We start from the raw sequence: 24,213 nt of genomic DNA, 5'->3' as shown, positions 1-24,213 counted from the left end.
TACCTGGCTATCAGCTTCATCATCTATTAGCTTCAGTGATTTCCGCTATCATTTTCGGGGGCCAAATTACAGCATTTACAATATATAACTAGTTCATAACTATGTTATGAACTAAAAATGTAAAAGTTTAAAAGTTTAAAAAATTTAGTTTTAGAGTATCAATGTTTATACAATATGTTTAGACCTGAGGTGTGCCTTGGAATTTGGCCCCTTGTGCGATTGAGTTTAAATACTCCAGTGGGATTAAGAGACTCCTAAATATTGTCAGTACAAGATCTATACGTGCAAGACTTTGAGTCATCTCCCACAAGTAAATGATTAATAAATTAGAAATAAATTAAAGTAAAAATACTCTATATAAAATAAGTTAATTTAACATATAAATGTGATTTAGCAATTAAATGCCTATCAAAACATTTGGATTCTTGACATTATTTCCGTCTGAAAGGTTACCAGGAAGGAACTTATTCGTTTTTTTTTTACCCTCAATAAGGATTTAAAAAGAAAAAATTAATACAACTGTTGCAGAGGGCCCCATGATACATTCATCTGGGGCCCCCGAACTGCTAAGTCCGCCACTGCCTCCATCATCAAAAAAAAAAAATGCTGCAAGAACGTGGTAAAAACAGCAAAAACACAGTTTTCATCTAAGTGATCTCCTTTACACGGGTTAAATATTCACTGAAGCAGAAATGTTTCTAAATCAAATTTAATCTGGACGGATTATGGTTTACATGAGTGCAAACCTGTCTGTTAGCGTTACAAAAAGACCCAAGCTTTGACACTTATTTGTTTTTCCTTCTTGACTTCCAGACCGGAGGTGGTTCCATCCTGAGTTATAGGTACTGTAGCATTTGCTGCTCCAGTGTGAACCTGCAGTGATGAAGCAGATGAAGTGACTCTCATGGTGACAAATCCTTCTTCTTGAACCCTGACAGCAGGGGTGAGAATGGGAGCAGCCGTGTCCTTTCTTCCTGACAGTGAACTGACAGTATTCATTGCTTTGAGTCGAGATGCGGAGCGCAGAACCAATCAGCTAATGCAGCTCCGAGGAATAATCACTGTGAGCCGGGGGCCAAAGCCTTATCAATATGAAAAGATGCAATGAATGCTGGAATGATTCATGCCTTCACCTTGAGGAAGGTTTTTATCTTCCTGGACTCATACTGTCCTGCACATACGGGGAATTTTTCCAATCTCCGATGCAGTGAAGGTGTTTATCATTTTTTCCCCCTTTCTGTGCTCTTGTTAATGTTACCCCCTTGAGATTTGTATTCTCCTCAGCAGGTCGTTTGGTAAAAATTCCAGCAGAGTGTTAGTTTAATGATGAATAGAGATTAAACATCACACTCTGTGGTTTACCCAGCAGGCCTTGCAGCAGGAGAGAAGTGTGCCGAGTTCAGTAACGGCTTGCAGAAGACCCAAATCTGCATGCAGAACATGGTTTTCCTCTGTCAACCTAGGCCGATAACATTCCATAATGGGGATAAGTTTATCTATTCACAATATATCACTCTAATTACTTGCTAGGCACAGAAATCTCACTTCATAAGGTTACTTTGCTTGGAGAACTGCTGCATAGGAAGTGAATATTATATTTGAAGAGATTAAATGTTATTTTGTAGTTTATTGATAAGATTAAACGGGTGTGTGTTTAGCATTAAACCGAACAGGAAATGAATGAGAATAAGAGTGAACATCAGTCCAGCTCAGCCTCTTTGTCTGAGCATCTATATGTGGGAGTAAAATTGTCATATATCTCTTATAAGTTAAAAACAAAGCTTTTCTAACAAAGAACAGTGATGGTAACCTAAAATGAGGGGATTTTTGGTAGTCATGAAATGGTTCAAAAACTACAATACCAATTTCTTCAAATTTTCAGTCTTTGGTGACTTGATTTATGAAAAAAAATCACAAATTAAACTTTTGCTGAAGAAATTTAAAGTAAAATCAATTCTTATTTTAGCGATATTGCTTAAATGAAGAAAACAGAAGAAAACAAAAAGTTACTCTTAGTAAAAGCTATGAGTTATCAGATGTAATAGGATAGGATTTTTGTAGTGTCCACTTTAAAAAAAAGAACTTAAGAGTAAGGACATTAAAATAAAGACAGTCCCTCTAGAGTTTTCAATTTCAAATGTACCTCTTAAGATTTTTGACTCTAATTCCAGATGATCAGATTTAGGTCTTCACTGCAAAAACTCAAAACCTCACCAAGTATTTTTGTCTAAGCATATTTTTACATCTTATATAAAATAAAACTTACTTACCAGTAACTTTTCAGTGAGATAAAATTACTTGTTTTGGGTATTTTATTTCCTAAATATCTCATTTTAAGAAGTATCTCTAATGTAACAAGGTTTGACTTTACATAATATTTTAAAGCTGAATTCTATTTGTAAATGGTGAGTGTTTTTGTGTGAAAAAACAGACTTGATTGACTAAGGGAGACTGGAACATTGTATTCATCTCATTTACAGTACATATAATTTAAAGACAAATATATCTTAAAATGTGTTATTCTAGTTTTAGTATTAATCTAGAGGATTATGGACTAAGTATTCTTGAATATTTTTGTTGTACTTAAGCAGGAAATGGAAAAAATTGAATTAATATAGACAAAACTCTTTTTTTGTATCTATATTTGCCTTTTTTAAGAGATAATATATAGCAGTACATCTAAATATGAGAGTTTATAGCAAATTTTAGGATTTAATGTGTCTTAAAAAGGAAGAATATCACAACTTACATAAAGAAAACTTACAAATTCTTCTAGTTCCACTGGTAGATTTGTTTTTACAAGGTAAAGTGTCTTATATTTGTCATATAATGTGTTTTGAGTTATTTTTCCAGTAAAATAAATTGTCCTCAGTTCAGATTTACTGATCTATACAGTGAATAACTGAAATAAAATTCTGTGTGTTGCCTGTTTTAAACTAAGATCACTGTGGCATAACAAGTTTACATAAAAATGTAAATGATTATAGTGTTTGCTTGTCACAGCTGTAAATGGGACTAAATTATTTATCTAAATCCAGGTTTTGGTGCTGAGATCCAACCAGCAGTATTCCTATTGTGTGTGGGGGGGATTTTTTTTTTTTTTTGGACCAAAACTGTTTTGAACCTAAACCCAATTATCCTTTAGTGTTTACTTATTTTACGTCAATTTAAAAAAATGAGTTTTTGATTAATTTCATAAGACACCAGAGCGGCTGGTTCTGACTGATCAGAACATGTTTTTTTTCACTCCCATTTTAGACTTTTAGACCAGTTGGCTTTCCTTGTTCAGTCAACTTTAAAAATGCAAACACTGCACTAAATGTGGACATGTAACCAAGTTAAATACAATATATTGAACGACTGTAAACAGCCGGAGAGGCTAACCAGTGCCCGTGGTGAAGCTCATATATATATATCTGCAGTGCTCTGTAGCAGACCCCCGGGGCATTTACACCCTGCAAAACGGCCTCATTAATTCTAAACGAGGCTAAAGACAATAACTAGGCTATTCCCAGAACAACCTCAAAAAGTCCTTTTCTCCTTAGTGACTTCTATTTCTAACAAACTATCTCTAACTTTAGATCTTCCTGTTCATCAATCTTTGTTCACATTTCTCCAGTAACTCGGAGCTCTTGTCTTGGAATCAATTTCACCTTTTAATCAGAATTTTAGCCTCAGTTTCTAACCAACATCCAGCCACACCCCAAATCCCTGCAACGATTGATGCTGTCAATAACAAACCAGTGAACTCCCTTCAACCCCAGAGTTTGACCTCCATCTATTCTCAAGCATCGACCTCTATCTATTGGTGGCCACTTACCTACATCGACTCACAGCAACTGATTTATGACAACCACAGATTCCTTCAAGTCGACCTTCATCCCTGCAGCCAGTGACGTCCATCCATTCTAAGCTCCTGACATCTGACCCTCATCATTTTCTACAAGCTGACGCTCAGCTGTTTCTAATCTCTTAACTATTTCTCTGTTGGTTCATGGCGTGCCACATCTGTCCATCTCTGGCAACATGGGAAAAGCTCAACATCTGTTCCAGTCGCTCACCTCTCAACCAGAGCTGTAAAATCGCCCCACAAGTTCATTCTGTGCCTCTCGGAGCTAATTGCTTTTCAATTTCTCATCAAATCTGCTGCAGAAAAACATTCACCAAAAACACAATCAATTTTACCACAAATGAAACAAAACCTTTACTGAGCTTGAATAATAAAAAAGTCACTCATGTTTCTTTGTTATGTACAATTCATTCTTTTCAGTTTGACTAATCTTTAAACGACTCTGGAGGAAAATATGTTTAAATGTAGAATGTGTTAGTCATCTTTCATTGACTTTCCTCCAGTTTCCCTGCAAGGAAATATGGCTCCATTCTGTTGCACTTATGCCAACGAGATAAAATAGATGGGCAGCATGTCAGAGCTTCTTCCAGGGCTGGACATTGGCCAACGATTGCTTCATATTCTCAGGCTTGTTTTCTTTCTCTTTTTTCAGCGTTGGGGACAATTAGGAACAAGGTGTTCTGGCACTCGTCCAACACCCTGACAGATGCAGACTCATTTCCTCTGACCCCTCAATGGGACACGGCGTGGCTTCATTACAGCTGGATGTTGAATTTAGGAGTCTAACCTTCATGTCGGTGAATCATAAGAACCGGTGGGGCCTGCTCGAGTGACTCTGCTCTTTATGCAGTGGGACGGATTTTGTATTCCGAGCACTTAGTTGTCAGGAAATGCATGATTCAAGTATCCTTGTGCATAAATCCTACAAATATCCTTGGGAATATTTATTTCGCTTGGCAATGATTCTCATCAAACCTTTAGAATTAGGAGTGTAATGATTTATTTTAACGATTCGATTCAGATCATAATTTGTGGTTGGTAATACGATTTAAAGTGAATATTGGTTCATTTTGAACGATCCGATTCATTTACCTAAAATTGATTCAGGACATCTTTAGCCAAAACTTCCACCAGTGTGACTCAGAGATAAATACTGAACAGTGCAAGGGAAGTTTTCCAGATTCCTTTCATGCAAGATAATCAAATGTAAATTAAATATGTGAATAAATAAACAAATGAACAAGAATTAATGGCATTCACATTTTAGTTTCATAAAATTCAGCCCACTGTTGAATTTCCACATCAAAATGATACAAAGGGAACATTCACTGATTGCTCACATGTCTAAGTGTTTCCACACTCTGGACCGTAATGATGCTTAGCGTATACTTATATAGCTCTTCACTAGCTTCTTTGAAGGCCCAAGGCTCTTTACAGCCACAGTCCCATTCATTCATCCACACACACATTGATATCAACCTATAACCACCTTGAGCATTGTGGGGTATAGTGTCTTGCTCAAGGACACTTTGACACGAGCGGGAATTAAACCTTGAATCTTGACGCTTCAACAACAACAAGAACAACTTGGGGTCCTCTGCAGTTTTTGTTTTAATCTTTTTTTTTTAATATCTTTAACGGTAAAACGTCCGTCAAAAAACTAATTCAATGGTTCACTTTTAGAAAGCATCCAGAATCTAAATATTTTGATAACCTATAAAACTTAAATCACATTTAAATGTTAAAGAAATACTTGGAAAAAATGTTTAATTTACTAATTTGTTACCCATTCACTTTCTACTGATAGCCTCTTAAAAAAAAAATGCGTTTTTCCCAGAGTTTCTCTCTGCTTGCTAACTTGCTGTTGGTGGACAAAACACTTTTGCCATTTCAGTCATTCAGGATTTGATCTTAAGACAGTGTTAAATAATAATGAACTTTTTGCCAAAGTCCCACTCCAGCTATATATATATATATATATTTTTTTTTTCCATCTTAAAATCGTTCTCAGTGGTTCTTTTCATTGTAATTATGCAATTTATTAGCAAAAATCAAAGAATCTATGTTATTTTTTAAAACATATTTTTTGCAGGAGCTAATTAAAACTTCACCTCTGGGTTGTGGGCAGGACTGTTGGACAGTAAGTAACCCTGCGTTGATATCCCAGCATACCTCTGCTTACACTCTTTAGCTATCTTACAGCTCCTCACAACTCCCAGCTAACATTAGCAGGGCATTAAAATTAGCAAGCAATGTCAGAGTTATTCAGGCGTACAGTTTTGAGACAGGTGGCAGGTCAGATGAGGAATTTGAAGATGTTAATGGATCTATTTGTCTGCAATTTGTGGATTTTGAATTGGAGCAGAGCAGGAAAACTTTGGCCCAAACCAGAGCTTTTTATCTTCTCTTGATCCAACACAATTTGAATAAAGGAATCTTAATTACATTCTATGTCTTCCATCATGAGAAAAGAACATGTTAAACAAGACCAAAAACACAATTTCCATTGGAGTGGGTCTTTAAGTCTTCAGATTGGGTTGGAGACCCAGGCGATCGCCTATCTTTGCCTAATGCTAAATCCGCCCCTGATCGTTTTTGTGTTATAGTAAAGTCAAAATTGTATTTTCCAATATGAATATGATCGATTTATTTTATTTTGAAACAATTTCATAATGGTGATTCAATCGCCTCAGACAGATCGATCTGGTTGGATCATATAAATTGATTAAGTTGATTAATCATTATAACCCTATGTGATCCAGTCAACCACTTTGTGCAAACTCTGACCATTCACCTCAAATCTGCAAGCATGCTGACACAAACAGTTACCAAACCAGTCAGTTACTATTCATTTATTTATAAACTTTCAATATTACATATTTTTCCTTAGATAAGGCAGATTATATGAACTCCAGAAAGATGACGTTACTGCAAAACATTCCAGCTCGCATAATGGCATAGATTTACAATAAACTCAGGTAATAAATGACACATCATGTCTATCAGGCTCACTGTACAATATGAAGGATCAAAACTGGCTTCAACCGAAACCCTCTGTTGGAAGAATTCTCAGTTTATTATATAGCAGAGAATACGATATAAATACTCCAAATGTAAATACTGGATAAGCACTAAAACTTACTCATCTGACACTTTAAGGAAAAAAGGTCTGTGTGCATATAACTACAGCAAAAGATCTTGCATCCCATCTAGAGCTCTACCTACAGATGTCTAGCAGACATTGGAGGACTGTACTGTATGCAAAAAGGCTAAGTCACTTATAATTGAAGGAAAAATACTACGCAAACGAAGAAGCCATTTCTATAGCATATGTGCAGCTTTGCACTGCCTAACAGCACCACAACACCCATTATAGTCTAACTACATACTGGTAGTGTGTCAGAAGACATGCCAAGGAAGATCAGAGAGCCATTTAGGTCGGAGTTGTGCCACCAGCTCTTAATAATTGAACGCAACTATGTGTCACATCCCAGGATGGATTTAAAGTTTAAACATCTTTGAGGTTTGAAGAGGGAGAGGTCCAAAAGTCAAAGCAGGCAAATATTTTTACACAGGCCCATAAGGAATTACCGGTAGGCTAAATAAGGGAGGTGTTTGTGTGACCACACCGTGTGTAGTGGTTCATCTAATCTGCTTCGTGTTCTGCATTTCTAAGTCATCTACAAGCAGCGGCGATGGGTGTGGGGGGGATCTTTGTGCCTTATTGCTTTTCCTGTTTATTCCACAGTCTCATTCCCTGAAGTTAACAGTCAAGAGGAACTGTCTCGTGCGGCGCCCGCCTGTCCTCAGCCTGGACGTCTGCGCTCTTTGCGCTCTCTGCGCTCTCTGCGCTCTCTGCGCCCTCTGCGCTCTCTGCGCTCGCTGCGCCCTCTGCGCTCTCCGCGCTCTGGCACACGAGGAGCTTCTCTTCACGTCTCACCGGCCGGACGATGACGCACGGCCTGGCGGGCTCTCCTCTCGCCCCGGCGCGCGTGGGGCTGCGACTGTCGCGCTCGTACTCCTCCTGCGCGCGCTGGATCTTCCTATTCCGAAGCTTCCTCTTGTGGAAGTGGAACGTTGCCAGGGAAACCAGGATGATCCCGACGAGCACGGCCACCAGCACGAGAAGCGCCAGCGTGGAGGAGAACGGCGGAAAAAGGCTGAGCTGCTCTGCGCAGGTGCCGTTGCTGGCTTGGAACCCTCCGTGACAGCGGTGCAGCGGCACCGACAGCCCCGAGGCCTCCACGGTTCTGGCTGTCATCCGGTCCACCTCTCACCCGAACAGTCTTGTCTCTCTGAACCCGGTACCCCTTCGCTCTCTGCGGGCTCAGCGCGGTGACACCGACCCGCGCATGTGGTTACCTGCACCGAAGAGAAGACACATGAAACCCACTCCACCAGGCTATTGAATCAAACCAATCAGAGGGGATTTTGCGCACAATCTGAGTCCCAATTTAGGAGAAAACCTGCAGCTCGTTCACGACAAAAGCCCAAACCATTGATACGACGTTGCATTGAAAAAGACCAGACAAAAGTGAGAACAATACATCATCTATTGTCATGAGTAGGCCTGCAACAATCTGCCAAGAAATCCTTTCCAGCGCAGCGGCGTCTTTGGACGAGAAAGTCATCTTTACGCAAAGCAAGTTGGTTCAGAAAAACAGAAGATGATCCTCATCTTACCTGATGAAACAATCTGCAAGGAGACCAGTCCGTGAATGGAGAGCTGATGTGTGTAAAGTGGATCGGGTTGACGCATTTCATACAATGAGATGCTGCTGCTGCTGCTGCTGAGATCCGATCATTCGGGATGCTCTGCTTGCCGCAATCCGCTCTCTCTGCACCCAAGCTCCTAAATGAGATGGCAGGAAAATCCCCCACCGAGCATCAAAGTGGGCTTGAAGAGAAATCGGTTTGGAAAAGGGCTGCGTCTGGAAAAAGTGTCCTTCCTCTGGTCATCTGCTCCTCCACTCAGCATCTGAATGAAGAGCTGCAGCTGCATTAAAGGTCCCTTCCACTCCTCAGCTGGCAGAGGAGCTCCAGTCTTTTCTCTCTCTTTCTCTCTCTCTCTCGTGAGATTCAGTTCATGCAAATCCCACTGGACCACTTTGATAAAACACTGCCTATAAACACGAAAATGCAAAATATAATTTTTATGCACATATTTTTAAAACTGATATTCATGAGGGTGTGGCCATTCAAATACTGCAAGATTTATTACAACTATTTTATATAGTCAATAATTAGAAACATCTATATTGTAAATGTGGAAAGCTATTAATTATTTAATTGAACAAGAGCATCCTAATTGTCTCTAAACACTAAAGTGTCTCAATGGATGCTTCTGAGTTAAATAATGTCAAGACTATAATGCGAAAGTCACCACATGCTGAAATACTATTGCCTTCAAGTAAAAAATAAATGCATTTGACACATTAAAGATCAATTCATGAATAATTTAAAACAACAATCATTTCTCTAAGTACGACTGTGAGGATTGCACAGTTTAGTTTGTATTTTGTGTTTCAGATTCATGCCCATAAACAGCTGTTTTCATTTCTGTTAATCGTCCTCAGACTATAAAACTGTCTTGTTTTCATCTGTTTCATCACCTTTTTGATTCTCAATGGTGTTTTTGTCATGTTTAAGTTTATTTATTAAAAGTTGTTGTGACTCTGGTCCTACACCAGGGATGGGGAATACCATCAGGTATGTCTCTAGAAAAGGTGCTGTTTGCATGGAAATTGTTGATCATTTTTTAACAAAACTGTGGAAAACACACATAACGGAGGGGATTGTGGACTTTTTTGGTGTTATGTTTAGAACCGATATGAGGGTGTGGTCGGTTAAAGAGTTCAAGTCTTTCAAGATTTATCACCACTATTTTAGGCTTATTGTCAACAATGTGGAAAACTGTTAATTATTTAATTAAATCCCTAATTGTCACTTTGTTCACTAAACACTCAAGCAGTCATTATGTGTCTCAATGGATCCTTCATCATTAAATAATGTTGACACTAATGATGTCAGACAAAAGTCACCTCATGCAGCCCAGGAAGGCAAACTTCTATATACTCGTGCTGAAACACTTTTCTTCTTAACTTGAAGTAAAAAAATATTTTTTTGTTCCATATTAAAGTCATATTCGATTTAATTCATTGATTTATTTCAAGCATTAGAAATAGTTGAATGATGTAATAAAAAATTACAAAACACACATTTAATACAATTTAATTAATACATTTATTAGAAAATAAAGAAAAAAATAATAACTCAGAGGGGAATTTTAGATGAATCCCTTAGAAACTATGTCCTAATAAATTACGTTTTTTGTTTCAATTTTAGATAAAAATTGCTTAATCACAATTAAAAGGAACGCTTTGAAAATAGATAAAAAGATGATCTGAAGATTGTCATCAGAAAACATTTTCACATCATTTCAGTAAGTATTCATATGTATCACATGTCATGTCACAGCTGTTTTTATTTCCAATAATTCCCTTCAGTGTTTTGAAATTCCTGGTTTTCAGGTCATCTGCTTCATCACCATTTTGTTTCTCTGTTGTTGTTTTTTTCATGCACAAGTTGATTTATTAACTGTGTAAGTTGCTGCCACCACATCTCCTGCATACTGCACCAGTGTCTGATGTTTTTTCAGGCAGAATTTTAGTTTTTCTCAATTTACACACTAAGTTCTACATTTCTTTAGCTATAAAAAGAATGTAAAAGATGGTCAGTTGTTGTGGTGGGAACATTTACTTAAGTAACTTTTGAAAGACTGTACTTAAGGTGGCTTTCTTGTCCCGCTGGTTTTTACTTGAGTAGGTTTTTGATGTAAAAAAAAAAAAAAACAACATTTTTAAGCTAAAAATTTTACCCTTTTATCGGGTTGCATTTAACCATTTGAACATTATGTCTCTGTTGTTGTCAGAAAGCGTGTTGATCCGTTTCTGTAAAGCTTTAACATACAAATGCCTGAAGTTTCATATCAAATACCACATTGAATCATTTGAACTTAATTACATGAAAGCAACTGAGAAAAAAAAATATTTTTGCTCAGTTTGACATTTTTCTTGCATTTTTTAATAAAACATGATAGACCATAAATCTCAAGTTTAATTTGTTGTGTTTTTTTCCTTTTTTGTATTTACTTCCTTATGATTTATTCTCAAGATAATTGGATGCCAACTTGCCATTTCTCTGTAAGTAATTGTGCTGTTAGATGAGTAAAACTTTTGGTTACCCTCCCCACATCTTCTCTTTTCAATGAGGAAATCCAAATAGACATTTTTCCCATCATGCAACAGCACAATCTTAAATAAATGGTTTGAAGTAAGAAAAATATAAACTTTTACTTGGAAAATTATGTTTTCTGATGAATTAACTGGTGCAAAACTCTCTTTAACTGCAGGTACTTGACAGCAGCAGAAGATGCAATGACATATAGTGAGACGGCTTCTCTTGGTGGTGAGTCATTCTCTGAAAAACTGTCAGATTCCTTGAAAAATGAGCTGATTTTAGAACACTTTGTTTTTCTCTTTATTATTTTTCAGTTGTGCGATGGTCTTGAAATGATGATCAAATGCAAGTTATGTTGGAAACAGTTTAATTCCATGTTCAAGTGTAAAATAATGTCATTTTCAAATATGTAAAATGAGAGACCATAAACTAACAAAAACTAAAAAAAAAAAGATTTTATCAAGAGCATGAATCATCTGGAGTTTGGAAATAATTTTTGGTTATAATAATCCAGATTTTGTTAAACTAATGGAGCCTCTTTGCATGTTTTTCTTTTTTTTCCAGGTTATTAGAAAAAGTGACATTACTGTATCACAGTTTGTCCTTTTTATCATCCTGAGGGATCTTTTATAAATAGATTTCCTCCTCAGTGCCGTTCAGAGAGCTGATGTTAATCTGGCTGCTGCACTTAATGCTGGAGGAGTGATCCTTAATCTGTTAACCTTTCCCTGAAACTTGAGACCTCTGCCAATGTTTCTGGGAAAAGATAAAAAAATAATAAAGATTGGAATAATAAAAGAACTTTAAATTGCTGAACTTCCTGAAGTTTACTTTTCTGATTTTCTGAAATTCATTTTAATAAAAAAGTTATTCAAAAATCCTCTGACTGAGATTATCTCCAAACAGATGTGTTCTCCCTTGATTGGAAGATTACAGCGTGTGGTTTGACATGTTCTCTAAAAATAGTGGTGAAGGTTAAGAAGAACACAGTACTTTTTCTACAATGAGGCCACATCTTAACCTGCTGTAGCTTTAAATCACTAAGAATTGCTGCAAAACATGAACAGTTTTTGGTGCAAAACTGTCTTTTTTCATTGAGTTTTGTGCTTTATAAACTCCTGACACTCCTATATAACCTTCTGTTATGATATCACATTGATTTTCTTTTGATTTGATATACAAATTATTTTGCATTTTAGAATTTTTCATTCACTCTTTAGTGTAATAGCGATCCTAACGATGCAAAAGCTCGTCCTTGGTGGAGAAAAGTCACTTTTATTAAAATAAAACACTTCAGTTGCTCTTTTTTCTGTTTATGTTTTGCTGAAGTTCTGACCTTCATTTGCTAAAAATCCAATTATTTTTTAGTTCTCTGCTTTTTACTCTGAAAATTAAAAGGAGTTGATGCATCTGGCTCTGACACACAATTAATCAGCTGCTGCATTTTCTAAATATTACTTTATTTAGTTTTTGAATCAAGTTTAGATCAGAATTTTGCACTGTAAACCTAAAATCAGCTTCCACTTTTACAGATAATTCTCCCTAATTTAACCTAATCTACGTTTTAATTAAGTTAATCTTGTATTTTGTCAGAAAAATGTACATCTTTCATTCTATTAACTTTTTGGAGGTTCAGAATTTTTAAGTAGAGAAGAAAGCTAAATAGCATGCAAGAATTGTGATGTTCTTGATTTGTTTTTGCCACAAACATAGCAGTCTTGTGTATTTGACATTGAATCACAAACAAGGAACTAAAGATGAACCGAAGATAGCTGAGGACAAGCTTTTTAAAAGAAATGTATCCTGCACTTTTACTGCAGCAATGACCCAAAAACCAACCCAGGAGGAACTGGTGCTGCTCCATAAAAGCTGTCAGGTGCTTGCAAAGTGTAGATGGAAACCAAACAAGCAACACTTGATTAGAAATAAAAAGCCAAAATGGCATCAGAAGCCCCATTTGTAAAACACATCCTCAGCTCACACCATGGCAGTGCTGAGAGACACGTCCCAGAAAGGAACAGTGAAGGATTTGCAGCTCCTCAGAGCGCAGTAAACCCGTGAAAAGATTAACAGACTCTAATAAACTGTGCAAACAAACAGCTTTTTATTTGGATTGTCAGCACACTGCACCCCTCCAGTGTTAATTTTCAAGCTTGTTTGATTATCCTCCTAGGCTCCTACTTTCCAGTGATATTAGTTTTGACACTTTAAGCGTTTTGTACCCATGTTCTGCAGATGGTTACACAGATGGGGACTCCGACTTCTGACTCGGACTTAAGTTGGACTCCAGTCACGCTGAGAAGGACGCTATTGACCAGCAATTCAACCTGAAGGCCTCGATTCTTGAGTTTGTGAACAATAGTCGTCTGTTACGGACATAATCTGACCAACTTTTGATCTATTTTAAAAGCGTTCCCAGTCGTCGTTTAATTTAAATTATGCAGGTTTTTAGCTAAAATCTAAAAACTGGGGTCATTTTCTAGGAGATAGTTTCTTCAGAGCAGCAGGAGTTCATTAGAGATTCACTTCTGAGTGGTGGGTGGGATTGTTGGCGAGGAGCAATCCCGCCCTCCCTTCCCTTCACCCACTCCAACCAAATTTTTATCTTTTGGAAAATCGTTCCCAGTTGTCTTTTAATTATAACTGTCATTTTCAGCAGAATTAATAATAATAATAATAAAATAACGTGTAATTTTCTAGGACATATTTTCTGCAGAGCGGAACTAGTTCATCAGAAATTTGTCTCTGATTTGTGGGCGGATTGTTGACGCCGAAGAAAGTCTACACTCATTTCCTATCAGCCCATTGAAAGAAAAAAACGTATAAACATATGAGAATAAAGTCATAAAATCACAAGAAAAACAGCCAGCTTTTCACAAGAACAAAATAAAAATTTACAACTTAAAAAAATGTAATTTTACTTGGAATTTTTTTCAAAATAAATTTCTAATTTTATGTTTTTTTTTCTTTTCTAATTTTATTTTATTCTAAAGAAATTTTAATAATTTTCTCACAATTTTACGATTTTGTTTTCACAACATTTAGACTGTTTTCTCATAGTTCTGTTTTTTCCCTGTTTTGTCTAACCTGCACTTCAAGAAATGTGGAAATACATTCTTTACTTTCTTCTTGCCTTTTGTCTTTTTCACAGTATAACATTCATCTTACTTTTTGTTTGTGTGTTAGCTTGCTGTTTCTGGAATATTCCACTGCTTCACAAAGGCTGAGGGAGGAGGAAACACTTTTGCTTTTTTTTGTGATTTGTTTTTTTTGTGACAAAATTTGATAATAATGGGTGCAGAGCCCCAGGCAATCGCCTATCTTTGCCTAATGGTGAGTCCACCCCTGATGTTCTTGTAGCATTTTTCTCATAATGGAGGACTTAAAACAACTTAAGATTAAAACTTTGTTTCCTTATTCAAATTGTGTTGGATCAGAAGCAGATGAAACCCATAGGTTGAACGCAACAGCTGCAATTGGCAGACCAAAGTCTCCCTTCTTCTCTACAAATCTGAAGCATCCACGCAAACAAATAGATCCATTAATGTCTTCATTTTGCTCGTCTGTGCTGCCATCTGGCTCAAAACTGTATGGCTAGATAGCCCGCCGGCTTTTTGCTACGCTAATATTAGCTTGGACTTGTGAGGTGCAATAAGCTAGCGGGAGAGAGTGAAAACAAAGGAATGCTGGGAAATTATTGCAGCTAACTTCCATGCCAGAAGAAACTAGAATTGAATTTCTGATGCTGCATAAATTATCCATTATAAAGCTGACACGTTTTTTTGATTTTTAAATAAAAACGGCATAATCATGATGAAAAAATTATTGGAAATGATTTCACAATAGAAAAAAAAATACAGTTTAAGTGGGACTTTAGTAGATCTAGTTGTCTATAAATGGATGCTTGCGTAATAAATCGAATCTTTTTCAAATGGGATGTTTTCTTTTGCTCCAGATTGACAGCAATTTTGAAAAAAATAATATTTAAAAGTGCAATATTGATCTTAATTGTCTTAATATATGTCCTCCATCATCAGAAAAATGTCACAAGAACATGTTAAAAATACCAAAAAACACAATTTTTTTATTGCAGTGTGTCTTTAAAGTTCATCTTCCAGTTCTTGAACCTGGAGAGAACCAGGCTGCATCCAGGACAGGCCACAGAGGGCCACAAGACTAATGAGAAAAGCAACCATGCACACTTCTTCAAAGACACAAATTAGAGTCACAAATCAAAGCTACCTTGCATGGATGTGGACCGTCGGAGGGACATGAGGAAAAATCTATGCATTGAAGGAACGCTCCACAAAGGCCACAGATAAAATTAGAACATGCAACCAGCATTAGGCGTGCAGCTAACCTGTTTTAAACAGTCAAATTTGAAATAATAAGCTTTATTTAAAGTTAAAAAAGGAAAAAAATGTGAGCTTTACTTTGAGAATATATCACTAAAACACATTCTGTCCATATTTGTTTATTAGTTTCTTGACAAATCCTTATAGAGTTGTCTAGAATAGAATTGCACCTTTATCACCCCCTCTAATTCAGCAGACTTTTCTCCTGTGTGCTAATTTAATTTCTGAATCAAATTTTCCTAATAATCCACGCGGTCGCAAGGAGCTCAGAGGTGTCAGTCTTCAAAAGAAGCTCCATTTGAGCAGCTAACTCCTCCACAAAGTCTCCTTGGAAATCGCAGACCTCCACCCTGCTGGACAGAAGCAGTCTTTCCTGTCTGATGTTGATTCTTGTGGGCGTCAGCTGCTCTCAGTCTGCGGCTGCAGCACTTCTCACCTTGAAACAATACAACAACCACACACAATCAATGTGATCACCAGCAGAGACTACATTTCTGCCCCTGACGTTGGTGTTGACAAATGTTAGTCTGAAAATGCATTTTTGGCTAAAAGTAATTCCCAGAATGTACCAGATAACACTAACAAGCAATAAAATGAGAAAAAAGTAGATTTAAGCAAAAGAGAAAATAAATCGGACATATTTTACTTCCTTTAAAGATCTTCCTTTTGCCCATTTATAAATATGTCTTTCAAAAGTTGTGTTAAATTGTGCCTCCTGTAGTTTTCACCTATTTATAAAATTATATTTCTTTTGAAAAGAAAGCTCCACTTTTTAATGAAACTCTATATTAATAAATAAAGTGTCAGAATACCCTTTTTATTTCAGCATTAATTTTTTTCCTTCAGTATTTGTGTGTTTTTTTATAATTCGTTGTTTTATCTCTAGAGAAAACTGTTTTAATAGTGGCTGTTGGTATTTTTTAAGTGGATTTCTCTGTTTTGTAAACAAAACTTGATATTTGAGTTTTCAATTATGACATTTTTCGTATTGTTTCTTTTTTTTAGACAAGCAATTAAGTTTAGTATTAATCATTTGTCTTCTGATTTAAGAAAAATGCCCTTTTTTTTAGCAAGATAACAGTAAATTGAGCTATTTCATGTTTTGTTTTTGGGACATAAAAAAATGCTGCAGACTTTTTAATCAAAACTAATTAGATTTTTTGATGTATTTGAACGAAACAAGTTTGAGTCTATTTGAATAAAATAAACAGTTTTTGCTCTTATAGGCTGAAACAATTAGATTCAAGAAAATATAACAAACAAAAAAAAAAATTAATTAAAGACGTAAAAATCAATTTTTGTCAAAAACAGAGAAACTCAGCCGAAAGTTTATAATTAATCAATTTGCAGCTGAAACCTGCATTTGGCTTTTTAGGTGTAATTGCTTCATTTTATGTTGTCTGATTACTATAGATTTGAATTAACATATTTTTTGGATGCCTTGATGTCTGTTTTTGACAATGACAAAGAGGCCTCAATCTCCAAATAAATAGATCTTTAATAATAATTCAAAAAATCCACAATAAAAAAAAAAATCCTCTCATTTTTTCATAGCTTGAGGCAAAGCTGTTTTATATTTTTTATTCTCGGTGGGCAGATTCAAACTTTTGATTAGATAAAGGTCTCTGTACTTTTAATATTCAAACCACAAAACTGTGAGACTCTCACAGTAATTTCCTCGTTCTACTTGTGGACATGCACCATCACCGGGGGGGGGCCCTATGAAAAATGAATGGCCGTAGAGTGAAGCTTCATGGAAGATGAATCTGCTGTAGATGAGTGCACACTGAATGATTTATGCAACTATTCATGCACAGTTTAAAGCATGGCATATGTTTGAAGACTGTTAAATAGAGAGTGATTATAGCACTTATTCCAATATTTATAAAGGTCCAGTCAGCTGTCTAAACCCACATTTTACAATAAAGCAAACCTGCAGCAAAAGTGGAGAACAATGATGGCTTGCAGGCCGAGCTCTTTTAAATAAATTAGGCTGCCCAATTACATCCAAAGCAAAAATATTTTTAGCTGCTTTCTTGGAGTTGGCGAACAACACTTGGCTCCTTCCTGAGTGCATCCTGCTCCCTCCTCGGTCCCTGCTGGAGACTTCAATCTTCTGTCCATCTTTGTTTTTCCTCAGTGAGATGAATCATGTGGTGATAAAAGAGTGCACATTTAAAATAAAAAAAAATAAAAAAAAAGTTTCTCTCTCTGAAGGTCTTGTGGCTTTGCTTGCAAAAAGTAGGTTTTGGTGAATAAAAGAGGGGACAAGTTTAAACCCCTGTCCAATTTCACACCTCTGCACTCTGCAAAATGTCTCTGCTGCTCCAAACAGAGGCCGGTTTTTAAACAGCCTGCTGGGGCTGGAAATGAGGTGGAGGGGAGAGTGAACTACAAGAGTGAAGCTGCTCTTTGTTCCACCACAACAATGAGCCGAGCAATGTTGAGATGCTCTGACCCTCTGCTGCACGGTTAGTAAGCAGCAAGGGTAAGTGGGTATCGACTACATTTCTGCACTTTCTTCTTAAACTTTTGAGTCTTTTACTCCAAATATAAATGCCTCTAGAAATTAAAAAGCATTTGTTTAAAAAAAGAAAAAAGCATTCTTGCATAAGAAACTTTACTTTTTGTCAAATGTGGAAGAGAAAATTAGACAGCTTTCCAATAAGTGGATTCAAGATAACTAACGATCACAATTAAAGTTTTAATAGCATGTAAATAAATGATTTCCTTATGCTTATTGTATTTGTTTTAATATTGGGGTAATCAAGCTTGTAAGTCACAATCACTTGAACATTTAACAATCAAAATCTTGTGTTTTTAACGTGCTATTGTGGCCTCTTTTTGATGATGGAGGACATGTATGAAGAAAATTAATCTCAAAATGTCATTTCTGAGTATTTCTTTATTCAAATTATTGTCAATCAATTAGTTATTTGTATAGCACTTATAAATTATGGATTAGGAGCAGACGAAAAAAAATGTAGTTTAAAAAGATTTCAGTTCTGATGTGAAAAATATACGGTGAATAACCTTAGAATTTTGAGTTTTTTTAATAAGCTATATATGTACAAATGTAGGCTAATGCTAATATTTCTTTGCTGACAAACAAGTCCATACCATAAAATTAAGTTTAATATTTTTGAAGAGATGTTTGAGGCCTGTAAAGGGTCTGAAGTGCTTATTCAAAGGTTGAAGTGGCCTGTGGGAAACTGTTGTGTCAGGTTCCACAGCTCATCCTGACCTTTGCTTTAGAGGTGTTTTCATACATTTCAAGCTTCATTTTGTGACATGAAGCTCCACGTGTTACCTCACGGGGTTGACACCTTTTCATAACACTGTTCTGGAACCTGTGAGGTTTTTTTGGTCTGAATAGTAAATATGAGACATCCTCCTCCAGGCTCCCACATCAGCGTGCAGATGACTATAAAAGCTGATGACAGCCACTTTGCAAAAGGTTGGACACAAAACAGATCATCTGCTGTGCAGCTGCATGCTTTTTAAGGTTTTACAAAAACAGAGAAAAGGGGAAAACTGTTAAAGACAAAAGCTCATTTTTCAAATAATTTCTTTCAAACAAGCTTTTAGCATGAGTGAACGCGTTGCCATGGTGACCGTGCCCTGCTGAACCGCTGTGTGCTCTCTTTCCCGCTTTCCTTTTTTTTCTGTGGTTTTATCATTGTAAGTACTACATGATTTTTTTCTTATATAATGTTAAAAATTCATGTGGTATTTTTTAGACTTCATTTATCCATCCAGAAGACAATTGATTCTTTCCTTTAGGTGGCTTCACTCTTACATTGCTTATTTTCTCGCATATGTTCACTTAAGAAACACCACATTTACTGGGTTCACTATCGATAAAGTTTTCTCTTTTTTTCCCAATTTTTTTTTTTTTTTTGCAATAAATGCCATCTGGTGTTGCTAAAAATAACAGCGAAGGAATCAAACTGAACATGAAAGCTGACAAAACAGATAATCTTCAAAGAACATCAGTTTCCAAACTGCAAATATGTTTTGAGTTTTACAAAAATGATGAAAAATGTATTGCTTATTGGGAAAATTGATTGTAAAAGTGAGGAACTTCAATATGAGAGAAAATCGAAGAATTGTTTTGCAGGGGAAAAAAAAGTCTTGTTTTTTTTATAAATATGTTTTGATAACTTATATATTATTGCAATAAAACTTTAACCCTGTAAAACCCAATACATATTAGCTTAAGATGCAAAAATATTAACATTAGTGCTCAGGAAAAAAGAACCTAATTCAACCACTGCCTCAAATTTTACACATTTTTAACGCATTACTGCATTTTAAAGAATAAAAAACAAACAATGTTTGCATTTTTTAAACAGAAAGTAGTCAATGAAAAATGAATAACAAATAGATGACAGAGTTGGCTCATCATAGAAGAAAAAAAGGATGTATGGGAGTAACCAATGTCAAATTTTTCTTAAAATGAGAGATTTATGGCTTAAAAAGTTGTAATTTTATAAGGAAAAAGTCATTCTTTTTCCAAAAGAAGTTGTAATCTCATGAAAATGTACTAAGAAAGTAAAGCATATTCAGCAAGATTATTAAAATGTTTTAAAAACTAAGTCTGACATTTTATTTAAAATAGACTTAGCTAATTTTTCGAAACATAAACTTAAGACTTTATTCTCTTAAAATAATGCATATCTTTCATAAACGTATGTCTTTTTCTCAGTACTTTACAACATTATTCTTGTAAAATTTTGACTTTTTCTCATGATTTTACAACTGTATACTATTGTACAACTCATAACATTTTTACTTTTTCTTATTATCATAGATATTTGATATATATATATTTATCGTTTTTTTTTTTTTTTTTTTTTTACTTTTCCTAATAATTTTCAAACCTTTTCTTGTGAAAGTTGATTTGGTGTGGAGACCTCTGTGGGGATATGCCAAAACACAAACTTTTACTTAACTTTGACTTTTGTTGGTTTATTTTTTCTTTTATGCTGGCCTAAACACACCATTAGCATTGGTTCCATTGACCATGAAATTGCGCAAATTAGATTTATGATAATAAATTCGGCCAATGGAAATAGGTAAATTTAGAAAAAACTGGCATAATTAAAAAGCTTTTCCACTTGTAGGAGGTGGTTTTTGAAACACCGTTTTCTAATTTAATGAGTCACATGACCAAAAGTGACTGGATTACTGCACCACTGCCACAAAAGGTCCCACGCCATCAAACCACTCATCAAAAGTTGAGTGTGTCATGTGGAATTGTTGGATCCACAGCTCCTCTGTAAAATCACCAACCACCATTTCCAAAATCTCTTCACCCGTAGCCGCTCCCATGTAACTCGCAGCTCTACGACCTGAATAAGACGCCGACGTCTCCTTTGATAGATGATGATGAGTGCTAGTGCCATGGTAGAAATGTTAACGTATCTGCAGTAAATCAAAATATTGCTCACATCTGTGCTTTTGAATGAATTATTGTGTAAATTGCTTTTTTATTTGCATAAATTACTGTGTGATTGCAAAATGTTTACATATTTAGAATTTTGATTACCTTTTGCGCACATGTGTAATGGAAACGTTGCTGATTTCATTTTCACCAAAACGTTTTGAAAATTAGCAAAGCTTTTCCCATCAAGTGTTTTTGAGATTTCATAGAAACTGCCAATTTGAAATGAGCAGGAATGGCCCTTCTACTGCCTCTAGTGGAATGATGATGAACTACAGCACAGAAGCATGTACCAAGTTATGTACAATGGGTTTTTAAGGACAGTTTGGATCATGCTAATGAGACAGGGTCTTAGAATGTGTTTATCAAATATACTAATATTTACAATGAATCAATAGTTCAAATTTGTTTTACATCTGTTTTCATCAAAAGTGTTTTACTCTTTTCTTATGCTTATCTGATATTCTGCATTGTGAATCTAATTTAAAATCTGTGAAAACTCTCACTTTTTAAACCTTAATGATGCCGTAGTCGGTTTTCCAGCCTAATGTTGAGCCACACAATTCTCTTTCCCTGCAGCCTGCGTTAATCACCTTCACTAAGTGTAATGAGAAAGGTTTGTGGGGCCTCATTGCTGAACTGATATTGCTGCACACACTGCTGTCCAGCCTGCCCTTGTGTGTGAGCGAGACTCTCCACGTCTTCATGTGAATGAGCTGATATCTTTAAAGCTGCAGGCCATCTCTGAGCAGGAACAGTCTTTTTGATATTCCTTTCACGAGTCCATGACTGCTTTCCCTGGAAGTCTCTGTCAGCAGAATTTGTAATGAATTGCATGAAAGGCAGTTTACCGTGCATTCACTCATGCATGCACACAAACAGACACAAACCAACTTTCATTCGGGCACAACAGAAATAGCTTGGAGAAAGAATGTATGAGGCTTTCACAGACGCGGAGGAAATGTCTCCCACGAATTGATTTTTCTGCTTTCTTAATGATGAGGCTGTCACCAGATATTACTGGGTGACAAACCGCGTACATTTTATATACAAGGATTTTGAATATTTGCATTCTGCAGCACCACTTGCTTCAAGACTTTGAGTTTAGTTACATTTATTTTGTAAGGACATTTTCCTTTTGTTGAGAACGATGGAGATGGACATGGTGGAAAAACTTTAAAACATTTAGATGCATGGCTTAAAGTTTCCTTCATGTTCACAATCAATGTTCGGCAACCAGGACAGATGACTCTGGGGGATAAATGTGAAGTTTTGTAGTTTCTGAAAGTTTTTTAAAGTGTAAGAACTTACTAAAACTAAAAAAATTATTGAAATATGTAATAAATAACTCCCAAGCCTTCTTTTTTTGTATTATAGTCTTTCATGCCTGAGTTCCTAAAGACCTAATCCAATGAAAATTGTGTTTAGAATTGGCGGGCCACAAGCTCCTCCCACCCGATCCATCCACTTGCAGAGGAACAGATTCTGTGTGTCTTTGTTTTCCTCGTCTGAACTGGAATCTGGCTCAAAACTGTGCAGCCGGATGGTTCCAATGTTGCTCGACATTTTTGTTGTACCAGTAATGTTATTGTCAGAACACTGTCTCCCCTATGGTCATCATCGGAAGCCATCCAGAGGGACTAACGACTCACTACATCTCCCAGGTGCCTCAGTGCACTGTCCCTGGATGCCACTCACCTGAATGCTATTAATAATCGTCCACCTAGGTCTTGGGCGGCGCGCCAAGCCTTGCTCGGTGCCAGGTTGTCATTTGTGCCGTATTGGCTGATTTACTGAGAATTATTCTGACCTGACATTCTGTTTTCCTGACCATGATTGCTATCTGATTCTGTTTGTCTGCTGCCTGCCCCGACCTACGCCTGAACTATGTTATCCAAAGTCTGATCCCAGAAAAATCCATGTTTCTGCCTGCCAGACCCTGCTCTAGCTTCACAAACCTGCATGACTCCTGCCCATCTGTCCAATGAACCTGCAGCACTTGGATCTGCCTGCCTATTTTTGACAGTTATGTGGGGGATATGAGGGGCTGTAAGCTAGTGGGAGAGTGTGTGAACAAATGAACAATGGAAAAAGGGTTAAAGCGTGCTGTCCGTCAGAAAACTCAGAGGTGAATTTCAAATGAACTACATCCAGTCTGTATAAAATATAGTTACAAACAATACAAACTCAGTCCAGTTCTCATGTACATTCAATGGTTCAAACCTGTTCTACATGATCAAGGGATGTCTTCTGCCACCTTAACAGACAGTTTTATGATTTATGGTTTCAATTCACTTTGGATTTTGAGCAATTTCAGTGAGGCAAGTCGAAAAAGTTTCATTTTTACCTCATCTTTTGTTCACAGAAATGATTAAAAGTACTTGGAAAAAAACTTTGGCAGCAAAAAAAGAAACTATTTAATCAAAAAAGGGAGAAAATAAACTGAAAATTTAAATTTGGATTGAAACATTGATAAAGTGGGAACATTTGAGCTATTGGGGAAGCTGGTTCATCTGTGTGCAGCATAGCAGCTAAAAGCAGCGTCACTCTGGTTACGACCTGAGACTCTACAAGGCGTTAGCTTCCGGTAGATCCAAGAACCCTGCTGAGTTCACACCACAAGAAGGTCTGATATGTTTAGGGATTAATAAATTAGTCTCACTACGTTTAAATCAAATCCATATTTAACTGGCCAATACCAAGAACTAATAACGGGCCTCATTAGAGTTACAATGGACAGATGTTGGTGGTGTCCATCATACTGGAGCTTCTTTTTTTCTGCAAAAAAAAGAAAAAAATCACGTTTACAGTGATTTTTAATTGTTGTTTTTCTACATTTTTACAAATCCACAAATTTGCATCATCTGAAAGAAGATGTGGGTTGAGCTTTCATTAAGAATCCCTGTTAAAAAGAATTTTCTTTTTGAAAAAAATTAGATAAAGCAAAGTGCACAAAGTCGAAAAACTAAATTAGAGGATGACAAATACACCCACAATCTGTTTCTTCTACTTAATTTGCGTATTTTAGTGGTTGGTGTATTTTTTTTTTTTTGTTGTTCTTATGAGTAAATAAATACATCATAAATGATAAGTTTCTTTGTAAAAACTCCTTTTGTTCATGCCAGCCTTTTACTCCCACTTTAAAACAACTGTAAACACCTTCTTTCATTGCATAAGACAAAAGCAGCATGTTGAAAGTCCCTCAGTCGAGGTTTTTTCCAGCAAGATAATAGGTTTGACTCAAAGTGGTTATTTTCTTGTTGTAAATTGAACCTTCTATCAATGGCTCCATTTTAATGTTGGGTTCAGCTCAGCTGCTGGAT

General features: G+C 36.2%; 1 protein-coding gene across 1 annotated transcript; it reads right to left on the bottom strand.

Annotated features, from left to right (window-relative positions):
• Positions 1 to 6,687: 6,687 nt before the first annotated feature.
• LOC112143059 (uncharacterized protein C11orf87 homolog) lies at positions 6,688 to 8,906 on the bottom strand. Its single transcript, XM_024266804.2, has 2 exons — positions 8,534 to 8,906; positions 6,688 to 8,212 (listed from the first exon to the last, which is right to left on the bottom strand). Exon 2 carries the CDS (start codon positions 8,109 to 8,111, stop codon positions 7,614 to 7,616), a length of 498 nt encoding a protein of 165 aa, XP_024122572.1. The 5' UTR covers positions 8,112 to 8,212; positions 8,534 to 8,906; the 3' UTR covers positions 6,688 to 7,613.
• Between the last annotated feature and the right edge of the window lie 15,307 nt (positions 8,907 to 24,213).

Source organism: Oryzias melastigma, linkage group LG14 (assembly GCF_002922805.2).
Source record: "Oryzias melastigma strain HK-1 linkage group LG14, ASM292280v2, whole genome shotgun sequence".
NCBI lineage: Eukaryota > Metazoa > Chordata > Actinopteri > Beloniformes > Adrianichthyidae > Oryzias > Oryzias melastigma.
This window is presented reverse-complemented; position numbering and strand designations above follow the sequence as displayed.